Source organism: Heterodontus francisci, chromosome 18, assembly GCF_036365525.1.
Source record: "Heterodontus francisci isolate sHetFra1 chromosome 18, sHetFra1.hap1, whole genome shotgun sequence".
Lineage (NCBI taxonomy): Eukaryota > Metazoa > Chordata > Chondrichthyes > Heterodontiformes > Heterodontidae > Heterodontus > Heterodontus francisci.
The window spans coordinates 20,745,592-20,758,351 of NC_090388.1; the positions used below are offsets into that span (position 1 = coordinate 20,745,592).

Consider the following 12,760-nt stretch of genomic DNA (forward strand, 5'->3'; position numbering starts at 1 on the left):
GCACTCTGGTATAGGGAAGCATATCATCACTGACAGCAACTTCTGGATTTCTGCATTAAGCTGTGCATGTGTGGACTCCAGAAGTTGCTGTCAGTTTCAGAGGAGGAATGACAGCAAAAGCTGACAGTTTTGACCATCATTACTACTGCAAAATCTGGGCCATGGTCTTTGCTGCAGAGTAGTTGGAGGAAAGTACAAGGATACCGGAATCCATTTATTTTATTTTTGACAAAAATAGCATCAAGACTACACACACACATTCCACGATGTCAATAATCTAATAGACTCCCAGGCAGGAAAGCAACCTAGCAAACAGCAGTGGGAGGGCCATTGGGCCCAATATAAATATGGGAAGAAAGATTGGGGGAAAGGGAGAAACAGGGACTCCAGGCACAGGAGGCCTACACTTCCCTTGTGAGGCCTAGAGGAGTACTCCTGCTTCTCCTGGCCCCACAAAGGAAGGTTTTAAATATGCATCACATTACAGGGTCTCTTCAATAGTCTGACCAGGATTCTGTTGGATGGGGGTAGTTAAAACTCCCTCCAAGGTCTTAAAAATAGCTCCATTAAAATGCAGTATAATGTCTTGGATTATTAAAGTGATAAATTATAACATATGGGCTGTTATAGTGTAGCAACACAGCAGTAATGGTTTCCAGTGTACCATTTAAATATGAACAGATACTGATAAAACTAAACAAGTTTCATACGTCTTCATCTGGAATACACTGAAAATACTTTAGATTAAATAATCTGCACGAGTAACACAATTTTGGAATTGCTGCCAAGAAATTGCTATGTGGCACTTCAGACCTCAGAGCACTTTCTAACAGTTTCTCTAAATCTGCCCAAATATATTCCCTTGTTAACCCTTGAACACAGACCCACTTGGCTGATTTTGAGCAAGAACAAGGCAATTAAGTATGGCACAGCAAAGAATAAAAGTTTAGAATAAGCTCTGATAGGAGAAATCAGTAGATACAGTATGAAATCAAGAATATGGAATGGAAAACCTGCTGTGACATTATTTGAAGATAATATTGCTGTTTTGGCTTGGAAGTTATTCAGTATAAAAATGATACAAGGCAAATATTATCTGGAATCTTTACATCTACAAGTTCTCAAACAATCTATATATTTTTTTAAACTTAATGGTACCAGCAATTTTCCACTTCTTCAGTAAACTGTAAATGTAACAAATTAAAGTTAGTGTAAAAACAACTGCAAAGTACAGAATCAAGCCCGATTCTGAAGCAAAATATCAGTATATATTAAATGGAAATTTGACAAGGAACTTCAGTTTTAAGCTACAATTTTGTGGAAGTGGCAAATTAAACACAAATGAACTATAATTTTATTTGATAACTTGCTTACCTGATTAACTATGCCCTGTGGAAGAACAGGCAGATGCTGATTTTGCTGTGTTACATTGTCCATAGCTACTTTGGCTAGAGTACTGCAATCAGCTCCAACTGGCACAGCAACCATTGTTGAACTGCAGCCAACATTGTTAGGGTCACTGATGGTAACAATCCTTACTCCCACTTTATTTGGAATTCCTGATATATTATCTTTGCACTCAGCTGACCTTTTTAAAAGTTGACAATCAGTTGAACCATTGGTTGTTGGAGTCTTATAAAGTTGGACTGAACGTATAGCTACAGCTCCAGGTTGGTGTGGAACTGGAGAGTAATGCACCTGGGGAGAGTTAGAAAGCGAAGACTGCACAGATACAACTGAACTTGGACAATGCTGAAGCTGAGGCGCCGCTGAACTTATGCCAGCTGTTATAGGTCCATTGGATAATCCTGAGTTTGTACTACTGATCTGCTGGTCAACAGAGTTTGAAACGACTGTACAGCTAGTACTAGAATTTCCTATTGAAACAGGTCCATTATGCATTTTGGCAGTATTTTGCTGATTACAATCCATATTGCCCCATTGCTCCTGTGCAGCTACATCACCATTTTCCACATGGTTGGAAGCTCTATGATTTGGAATGTTTTTGCTTAAGTGTGAACCATCTCCTTTTTCAAAATCACAGATCCCATTAACCATGGGCACCTTCAAAAGATCTTTCTTAATTTCTGGCATTCCTGTATGCTCTACATTCAGCTTCCCATTGGTTACATTTTGACTTACTCCTGTCGAAGGTCCATTTGAGGCCAGTGTGCACTGGATGGGCTCAGACTGAGCAATCCCTGAGTTAGATGGAGGTAGATGTGAATTATTGTATTTTTTTCCATTTACAAGTTTTTCTGCCTGCATTTCGCTTTCCTTAAAGCTGCCATTGGTTGTACTTGTAGCTCCCTCTGAACAGGAAGGATTCTCCATAATTTCAATTTTACGTTCATGCAGATGTAAATCTGTTGTATCTTTTGCTTCTTCCTCCTTCTGGCAAATAATTTTGTCACCTGTGAATGCAATTCCAGATTCTGGGCTTTTTACCTGTCTACTCTGTGGTGTCAAGGTAGGTGCAGACATTTGTACTTGGAGGCCAACTCCTGCTTGTGACCCACTGACAGCAATTCCTGCAGGAGCAATGATCTGCGTTCCACTGCCATGACTCCCAGCTGGAGCAGTAAAGGTGGTATTTGGCACAACAGTAATGGTTACCTGGTTGCTGGTGGTTCCCTGGAGAAGAGCAGCAGTGTTACTAGTAGAGATCAACTGACCTGGTAAAATCTGCATATGAGGAATGGGCACTGTTTGCACTGATCCCTGTGAATGGATGGGACCTTGAACAAGCTGCACATTTTGCTGACCAACTACTAATGGTTGACCTTGAGCTTGAACTCCAAAATTGGCTGCCTGATTGTGAGTCACTTGGTAGACTACCTGAGGACTAGGAGCTCTAGTATTAGATGGGGGAGGCATTTGAGGAGCAGGCAATATAAGTTTACCACCAGGAGTAGGAGTTCCTCTTTTTGGAAGTAGTAATTGTTTTATTAAGCTAGACTCCCCAGAGGGAGCTTGACTAGATCCAGTACCTGTCTGCTGAGACTGAAGCTGCATCTGGAACTGCTTTTGGGGATGTTGTTGCTGCTGTTGCTGTCGTTTCACAGATAGCATCTTACTCACTGTTTGAGGCCCCTGCATTTGAGGGGTGGAAGGTTGAGTCACCAACCCGACTTGTACCTGTGTGTTGTTGACAGGTACAGGAGATGGCGAGGACGAAGGAGTCACATTAGTTTTCCCAGCCAAATGAATAGTTTGGCCAGCTTGAATAGCAGCTGGATTTGTCAACAATATCTGATGAATGGCAGGGGAAAAACTCTGTCCCTGTTGAGCTGGCTGACTGACAATCACATGTACACTCTGCTGGGGCTGCTGTTGCATTATGGTAGACTGAACTTGTTGACCTGGCATTCCCGCTGGTTTTGGTGCTATATTCTGGAAACTCATCCTAGAAGCTGGAGGGCTTTGAACACCGGCAATTGCAACCACTTGACCTGTTGAGACTTGAAAATTTTGCAAGGCAGCACCAGATACAACAGTGGGACTCGGAGTGGAGGAATAGTGCTGAGGTGCCAACAGAACGGTGTCTTGCTGGTTATTTGATTTTGGCTGGTGACATGATGCCTGTACAGTGTGGGATGATACTGCACCCGATAACAGCTGTCCTTGAGAAACAGTAATAGTGGTGGCTGGTATATTTTGAATTCTGCCAATTGCTGTATGGTTGTGAGAAACAGCCTGCTGTATCACAGTAACAGTTGTTGCTGCAGAGGTATTCACCTGATTAGAAGATACAGTTGGTACAGAGAGGTGGTGACTAGGAAGCTGCTGTTGAAAGAACTGTGGATGGTGAAGCACTTGCTGAGAAGTCGTCATTGTAACTGACGACTGTGGTGTTGTTGTGGCATGGTTTTGGATCACTGCTCCCTGTGGTAGGCTGGGTCCAGTTAATGAATATGGAACTGAAACTGTGGGATGAGTGTTCAAAGTTGGAGACTGGACAACTGTACACCTCACTGCTTCACTAGTAATTGGAGTTCTGCTTTGCACGAGAGTCACTGCAGTATTTTGGTGCGGTTGTGCCAGGACAGTTTGGTCTTGTGGTATCTTGGTAATATTTTGAGCTGGAACACTTTGTTGAAACGCGTAGATCATTTGAGATCCCAGCTGACTGGTAGAAAGGTTAGCTGCAGGTATCCTTTGAAAGTGGTTTACCACTGTCTGTGCTGAAAACAGAAAAGATAAAATAATCACAATGGATACAGTTGTGGTTCTTCCAGATGAGCCTCAACTTTCAACTGTGCCTTTACAGATTACTATCCTTTCAAAATTCAGTTTATTTTGTTCAAGACTATCACAGCTTCATTATCTTCAGTACAGACCAAACATGCAGCATTAGGGAGTAGAGATTCATTGAGAACAAGGTCATCTTTCAGAAGTTTTATGATCTTTAACTTCAGAGAATATATGATTTTCACCAATCACCCACCCCACCTAACCCCTGCCCACATTAACTAGTTCCTAAATAAATAACAGTGCAAAATAGAACGTGAAATATGTTAAGCATAATTCTACTCCAAATATGACCACAGTGCAGGTAAATAAATCTTTCAATGAGGTCTCAGCCATATTATAAATAATAATGGTTGCAACCATAAAAACTGTTCCTTGAACCAAAGCCATTATCTATAATCATGATGTAGCCATACCACTCAAACAGATTTATTTAGAGCACAATGTTTTTCGTTAAAATAATCATTTGAAAATGTAAAGTTCAGCATAATGATTAGCCTTTTATCCCCACAATAAAAACACGGCTCTACTTTTCTTGACTTACTTCTTTTGGGCTTTTTTCACAATAATGCAATCCATAGGGCGGCATGGTGGCGCAATGGTTAGCACCGCAGCCTCACAGCTCCAGCAACCCGGGTTCAATTCTGGGTACTGCCTGTGTGGAGTTTGCAAGTTCTCCCTGTGTCTGCGTGGGTTTCCTCCCACAACCAAAAGACTTGCAGGTTGATAGGTAAATTGGCCATTATAAATTGCCCCTAGTATAGGTAGGTGGTAGGGGAATATAGGGACAGGTGGGGATGTTTGGTAGGAATATGGGATTAGTGTAGGATTAGTATAAAATGGGTGGCTAATGGTCGGCACAGACTCGGTGGGCCGAAGGGCCTGTTTCAGTGCTGTATCTCGAAACTAAACTAAACAATCGTAAAAGGTTGGAAGACACAAATGAAATGTTAAAGAGCTGCAGATTGGTGATCCCCACCCTAGGCCAAGACACAGAGTCATACAGCATAGAAAGAGGCCCTTCAGCCCACCGCGTCCATGCAGACCATAATGCCCATCTATACTAATCCCACCTGCCTGCATTAATTCCATATCACTCTGCCTTGCTCATTCAAGTACCTGTCCAGATGCCTCTTAAATGTCGCTACTGTTCCTGCCTCCATCACCTCCTCTGGCAGCTCATTCCAGATACCCACTATTCTTTGTGTGAAAAATTTACCCCTTTGATCCCCTTTAAACCTCCTCCCTCTCACCTTAAATCTATGCCCTCTAGTTTTAGTCACCCCTACCATGGGAAACAGACTCTGGCTATCTACCCTATCTATGCCGCTCATAATTTTATATACCTCTGTCATGTCCCCTCTCAGCCTCCTTCGCTCCAGGGAAAACAGACCCAGCCTATCCAATCTCTCTTTATAACTCAAGCCCTCCAAACCAGGCAACATCCTTGTGAATCTTTTCTGCACCCTCTCTAGCTTAATCACATCTTTCCTGTAGTGTGGCGACCAGAACTGCACACCGTACTCCAAATGCAGCCTAACCAACGTTATGGACAACTGTAACAAGATGTCCCAACTCTTGTACTCAATGCCTCGGCCGATGAAGGCAAGCATGCCATGCGCCTTCTTCACCACCCTGTCTACCTGTGTTGCCACTTTCAGGGAACTATGTACTTGCACCCCAAGGTCTCTCTGCTCAACAACACTCCCCAGGGCCCTGCCATTCACTGTATATGTCCTGCTCTGGTTTAACTTCCCAAAATGCATTACTTCACACTTGTCTGCGTTAAATTCCATTTGCCACTCCCTTGCCCACTTTCCCAGTTGATCTATATCCTGTTGTAACCTTAGACAACCTTCTTCACTGTCCACTATACCACCAATTTTGGTGTCATCTGCAATCATGCCCCTTACATTCACATCCAAGTCATTAATATATACGACAAACAACAGAGGGCCCAGCACCGATCCCTGCGGCACACCACTGGTCACCGGCCTCCAATCTGAAAAACAACCCTCCACTACCACCCTCTGCCTCAAAGTCTAGAGTATTTGCCAATTTTTAGTCCCATTAATTTTTCTTGTATTATTTCTTTATTCATACAAATTTGTTAAGTACCTCCTTCTCAAAAGACCCTTGCTTCCCCACTATTTCTGAAATTTTTTTGTGTCTTCTACTATGAAGAGAGATACAAAGTATTTGTTCAATATCTTTGCCACTTCTGTATTCTCTGTCTCTGCCACTAAGGGACCCATGTCTACTTTTGCTAATCACTTCCTTTTTATATACCTACTGAAGCTTTTACAATCTGTTTTATATCTCTTATAATTTACTGTCACATTCCTTTTTCTCTATGAACGTCTGGGCCATCCTTTGCTGAATTCTAAAATCCTTTGAATCTTCAGGCTTACTACTCTTTTTGGCAACATTATAAGCCTCTTCCTTTAATCTTATACTACCTTTAGTAACTTCTCATTAGCCATGGTTGCACCACTATTCCTGTCCCGCAACCCCCCGAGAAGTCGAGAAAAAAAGTCTCCCCATCTATCAGGACCTCAACAACATCCCTCAAGATCACTTGAAATCGCACACAAGCCTTTTTACACCCAAATGCTTAATCATCAACAATGCGACTTCAACCCTGATGATTAGAAAGTCACATGGAATTCACAGGAAGTCAAAAACAAACATCTCATGGAAGACCCGATGGAGAAGATCTCCGGCTTTGATCTTCCCCAAAGCTCAGGGGGTAACCCTAAACCCCAACTGCACAAATCATCATAAAAGCAAAATACTGCAGATGCTGGAAATCTGAAATAAAAACAAAGTACAGGAAATGCTCAGCAGGTCAGGCAGCATCTGTGGAGAGAGAAAGGGAAAGTGTGAGATAGGTCAGAGGGCAGGAGAGATTAAATGACATATATGTCATGGGACAAAGGCAAAGGGAGTGTTAATGGTTGTGGTGAAAGACAAAGCATTACATGAAAACCAAGTTTAAGGCAGGCACATGTTGCAGTGTTCCAGCGAACATCAACTCAAGCTCGAGGAGCAGCACCTCATCTTTCGATTAGGCACTCTACAGCTTTCCGGACTCTACATTGAGTTCAACAATTTCAGAACACAACTGGCCTTTTTAAAAATGCTTTAAATTATTTTATTTTTTAAACCATGTGCCTGCTTTAAGCATGGTTTTTCATGTTGTGCTTTTGGACAGAGATGCTCATTATTCTGCCATTAACACTCTGGACTAAGGCTTTGTCTTACACCACAACCATTAACACTCCCTTCACCTTTGTCACATGACATATTTGTCATTTAATGTCTCCTGCCCTTTGACCTATCACACACCTTCCCTTTTGTTCTCTTCCCCATCACCCGACTCCACAACCCCACTTTACTGGCTTCAAACCCAATACATTTCTAACCTTTGCCAGTTCTAATGAAAGGTCCCAGACCTGAAATGTTAACTCTGCTTCTCTCTTCACAGATGCTGCCTGACCGGCTGAGTACTTCCAGCATTTTCTGTTTATATACCACACAAACCATGATAGATGCAGATACTTGATGCACAAATGTGAAATTAAAAACTCTCCAGTGTATGATTGTGGTCACAAAGAATAAACCATAGAATATATAGCGGCTCAATGCCCCATTTATAAGTACAAAGGAGGCATCACTGTGATACACTCCACTACCCCTATGCAACTCCCTGGCTTAACCACCTGAATGCAGAATTTTAGTTGTTGCTCTACATCAACATCAGCCATAAGAAAGAGAAAGTTACTCTTCCTAACCTCTCCTTTCCTGGTTTGGCATCCATTTTCTTTACACCTGTATATGAAGCACTTTGGGACTCTCCCCACCCCCATATATTAAACGTATTATAAAAACAGAAGCTGCTGTTAAACAAATTAGCACCTTCCTTAGTAATTCTCATTGTACCACAGGTCTAAGGAGGTTACAAACACAGAAGACAGTGTATGAGGGAAAATTCTGAAACCTGTATATTGGCTTTAGCTCCAGAAACTGTTGAACAAAATTGTTCATATTCTTATCTGGTTCAAATTCATATATGGATCCATTAATTTAAAATGTTATACAGTCGTTAAAACATTAGCAAATTTCTCCAAAGCAAACTCTTTTATTTTCTCAAAAGAAGCATGATAAAGTTCAAACATTATTCTAATCTTCATAACATGTTACATGATATTTAATATTTTTACTTTTTGAAGACCAAGTAGCGACTTCAAATCACTGTAGCACAATATTGACTTTGTTCAAAATGTCTGTAGGAATGCCTGCATGTAGCATTTTTTCTGACTCATCTGTTAAGTATTCACACATTTCTTACCTGAGGGAGGTGGGCTCTGTGTTAGCTCTGCCGTAACGGAGTGAACAGTTGGCAATTGTTGATAGTGTGCCTGCATGGAAAGTGGTGTAGCCCTTCTTTGGATCCCTGCTATGTGTATTTGCACTTGCCCATTATTATTGGGATCTTCTATTCGTTTTACTGTATGGGTTGGAAATAGAGTCCTTGCATACAAAACAAAAGAAAACATGTCAAGTTCTGTAAGCAACTAATTCAGTGTTTTAACCAAAACTATTCAGAATAAACAATGAACTATTGAATGATTTAACCAAAACTATTCAAAATGAACTATTGTTTTATAGATTGATAATTTGGCATTTTGGGATGCTGCAACACAGATTTCTTTCAATTTTCTTAAACGTTAAAGACTTAAGTCGACAACTGTAACAAGGGACAGGCATGGGTTTCGACGTAGGCTCAAAAGTGAGCAGGAGAGGCCAAGTTTCCCAGTGGGGAAAAATAGAAATACGAGAGAGATAATCTTCCCAAAGCTATTGTGCACTTGTTCAAGGCTTTTTTTAAAAACCAGAAGAACTGGCACTGACAGAAGTCATGCACCAAGCTATCTGCCAGTGCATGGAGAATCAACTGGTAAATAACAGGAACAAACAAGTCTTATAATATTATTCTCAGGATGTGTGTCGCTGACAACACAAACATTTTATTGCCCACCTCTAGTTGCCCTTGAGATAATGCTGGTGGGCCTTCTTTCCATACCTTCCCAAAAAAAAAATCAACCCTGGTTAAACTGGTCAATGTGAGGGGAAAAATATCTTACTCCTTTGCCAATTAGTTGTACTTACCTGAGACATTTGTTAAATCCTGTTGATGTCAGAATTCCACCCCGAGCCAATTTACTGCACACAGAAAGATATTCAGAGTACAGATCCACTCGCGAGATGGAGCCTTCTAAGGAGTTCTCAAAATGTGTATTTAACCTGATTAAGCAAGAGATCAAATTTCAGCAAGCATTTTACAGACTTGAATTATGCAAGGCACCATATTCTAACTGTAGCCGTGAACATAGCTCTGAAAAAAATGGAGTGTAATTGTAATTATTTTAACTTGCCGCAGCTTAATTGGTGTTACTGGAGTTAAGCAGTAAAAGTAGCCATTTCATTTAGACTCTATAACTTTGGCAATGGTACCACAAAAGCTTGACCTATCAATTAAATTTCCTGAATAAACGTCATTTAAGAAACAGAAAAAATCCTTACAGTATTCAAGTAGTTTAAACAATTCTTGGCTAAAAATTAGTGTTTCATACTTTATCCACTTTTAGGAAGACTATTTTTGAACTATTGGATGTTCAGGACCTTTGGACAATTAGGCAGAAGTACAGCTATGTATTGAATGAGCACTTTTATTCCAATAAACATCTTAAGTTACTGCCAACAATAAATTCTCAAAATCAAATGTTAGTTGAAATAATGAGTAGAAATTAACTAGGTTTGGGATTAATAGTGACAGACTCAAGTCAAATGTCAAAGAGAAGTGGTTAGACTCTCTCTTCTTGGAGATGGTCATTGCATGGAACTTTGGCATCCTCGAGAGCAAAACTAACAGGTAAACCACAAAGAAAATAGCATAAAACTCACTGCACAGTGGGCTGTATACTGCAGTGCTATAACAGAGCAAAGTTAGCCAAAGGGTATTGTGAAGGCTCACTCCAGATGTTCTGTGGCCTCATCCTGGATCTTAATCATGTTCCCACTGAACTTACCTTGCAGGCTGCTATATAGAGAAAGCGACTCATTTGCAAAGTATTTGGAATTAGTCACTGGATTTGATAGCTTCCAGAATCATGCCCTTTGGCAGTTCTGTCCTCTCAGTCTGTGTTGCAATGCCATTGCATACGTCTTCCTTCTGCAGAAAATACCTGTCTACAGATCATAGGCAAATGACTGTGGTCGTTGCCTAAATAAGCTTTATGGTCACTTTTACTGATACCAGCTTTTCATTGCCAGATTTTTAAAAAACTAATTTTAAATTCTCAAACTACCACAAACCTTTATTCTTAGGATTACTAGCCCAGACCTCTGGATTGCTAGTCCAGTACATAACCATTATGCTACTGTACCCAAGTTAAATGATGTAACCCCAGGATAAGATGGTTCCAGCATTAAAGACACCACAAAGTGAAGCTAAAAGGGCTTGTTTCAAGTTTAACAGCATGAGAGAAAATAATCAGAAATATTTAAACTGGCAAGCTAAGAGAAATTAGTGCATTCCTGAGCTCAATGGTTTTGTAACTTTTCAGCTTGGAGTGCAGATTGCAAGCTGAGTGTGGAGATTCAAATTTGGTGAGTGGGGATTTTAAGTGTTGTTACCTTTATAAAAGTCTGGTCTGCAGTTAGCATTTAACTGGGACTTACCCTCTAGTTAAAGCAGGGTTGAGAAAGTAACGTAAATTTCTCTCAGTCTTAGGGAGGGATTAACAGGCTGTACTGTAGAGTAGCTGATTAGTTGAGTAGGTGACCAGTCTAATCTGGTTGCTGTAGTTTCAGCTTCAAAAGGTATAAATACAGATGTCTGGCTGCAGCATGCAAACAGTGTGCAGATTGCAAGCTGCGTGTGGAGATTCCACTATTTGGTTCTTGCTTCGGTGCAGTGGAAGGAGCTGTTTGCTGAGTACCTGGTAAGCCACTCTACTGATAATAAATAGTCTGTCAAGTTAAGGTATGGCAGGGCAACTCTGCCGAGTGGATTGTACAGCCTGTGGCATGTGGGAAGTCACGGACGCACCATGTGTCTTAGACAAAAACATCTGTAGGAAGTGTCACCAGTTGCACAAGCTTGAGCTCTGGATTTTGGAACTTGAGTGGCGGCTGGAGACACTGTTGTGCATCCACGAGGCAGAGACCTACGCGGATGGCATGTTTATGCTGGTGGACACACTGCAGGTTAGGAGCATACAGGGACTGGGTGACCGCCAGGCAGTCTAAGAGAACCAGGCAGGTAGTGCAACAGTCCCCTGATAAGATCTCACTCGCTAATCAGTTTTCCATTTTGGATACTGGTGAGGGTGATGGTTCCTCAGAAGAGTGCAGTCAGAGCTAGGTTTGTGGCACCATAGGTGGCTCAGTGCACAGGAGGGGAGGAAGAAGAGTGGAAGAGCAGTAGTGATAGGGGATTCATTAGTTAAGGGAACAGACAGGCGTTTCTGCGGCAGTAAATATGACTCCCGGATGGTGCGTTGCCTCCCTGGTGCCAGGGTCAAGGATGTCACGGTGCGACTGCAGCACATTCTTCTGGGGGAAAAGAGGGTGAACAGCCAGAGGTCGTGGTCCACATTGGTACCAATGACATAGGTAAGAAGGGGGATGAGGTCCTGAAAGCAGATTTTAGGGAGCTAGGAAGGGGATTAAAAAGCAAAACCTCAAAAGCAGTAATCTCAGGATTACTCCCAGTCCCACGTGCAAGTGAGCACAGGAATAGGAGAACACAGCGATTGAATACGTGGCTGGCGATCTGGTGTAGGAGGGAGGGCATCAGATTTCTGAGACATTGGCACCGGTTCTGGGGCAGGCGGGACCTGTACAAGATGGAAGGACTGGAACGAATATCCTCACAGGGAGATTTGAGAGTGCTGTTGGGGAGGGTTTAAACTAAATTATCAGGAGGGTGGGAACCCAAGAGAGAGCTCAGATTGGAGGGAAGCAAAATTGGTAACTTGTCTGGAGTGTGGAAACCAGGAGCAAGTATCAGAGAGGAAGACCAAGATGCTCACAATACAGGGGGGAGACAGACAGCACGAGAGTAGGGAATAGTAAGTTATTAGGTGGGATCAGAGTAAGGGAGAAAGTAATAAAGTCTGAATTAGGGTTAATGTGCATGTATGTGAATGCACGGAGTGTGGTTAATAAAACTGGTGAGGTACAGGCACAAATTGCCATGTGGAAATATGATGTTGTGGCTAGAACAGAGACCTGGCTCAAAGAAGGCAGGACTGGGTGTTAAATATTCCTGGATACAAGGTGTTCAGGGAAGATAGGAAAGGGAAAAAATGGGGAGGGATGGTGGTATTGATTAAGGAGAGCATTGCAGTGCTGGAGAAAAAAAAAGATATCCCAGAGGGGTCAAGGCCAGAATCAATTTAGCTGGAGCTTAGGAACAAAAAAGGTGCGGTTACATTGCTCA

General features: G+C 41.8%; 1 protein-coding gene across 2 annotated transcripts in view; it reads right to left on the minus strand.

The window, feature by feature from the left end:
* Nucleotides 1-12,760, minus strand: part of arid2 (AT-rich interactive domain 2) — a 172,334-nt gene that overhangs the window by 23,254 nt on the left and 136,320 nt on the right. For both annotated transcript variants that reach the window (XM_068050387.1, XM_068050388.1), the window contains 3 exons: nucleotides 9,424-9,558; nucleotides 8,603-8,784; nucleotides 1,375-4,184 (listed from right to left, as the gene is read on the minus strand). In XM_068050387.1, coding sequence (XP_067906488.1) covers nucleotides 1,375-4,184; nucleotides 8,603-8,784; nucleotides 9,424-9,558 — 3,127 coding nt within the window. The remainder of the gene's footprint in view (nucleotides 1-1,374; nucleotides 4,185-8,602; nucleotides 8,785-9,423; nucleotides 9,559-12,760) is intronic.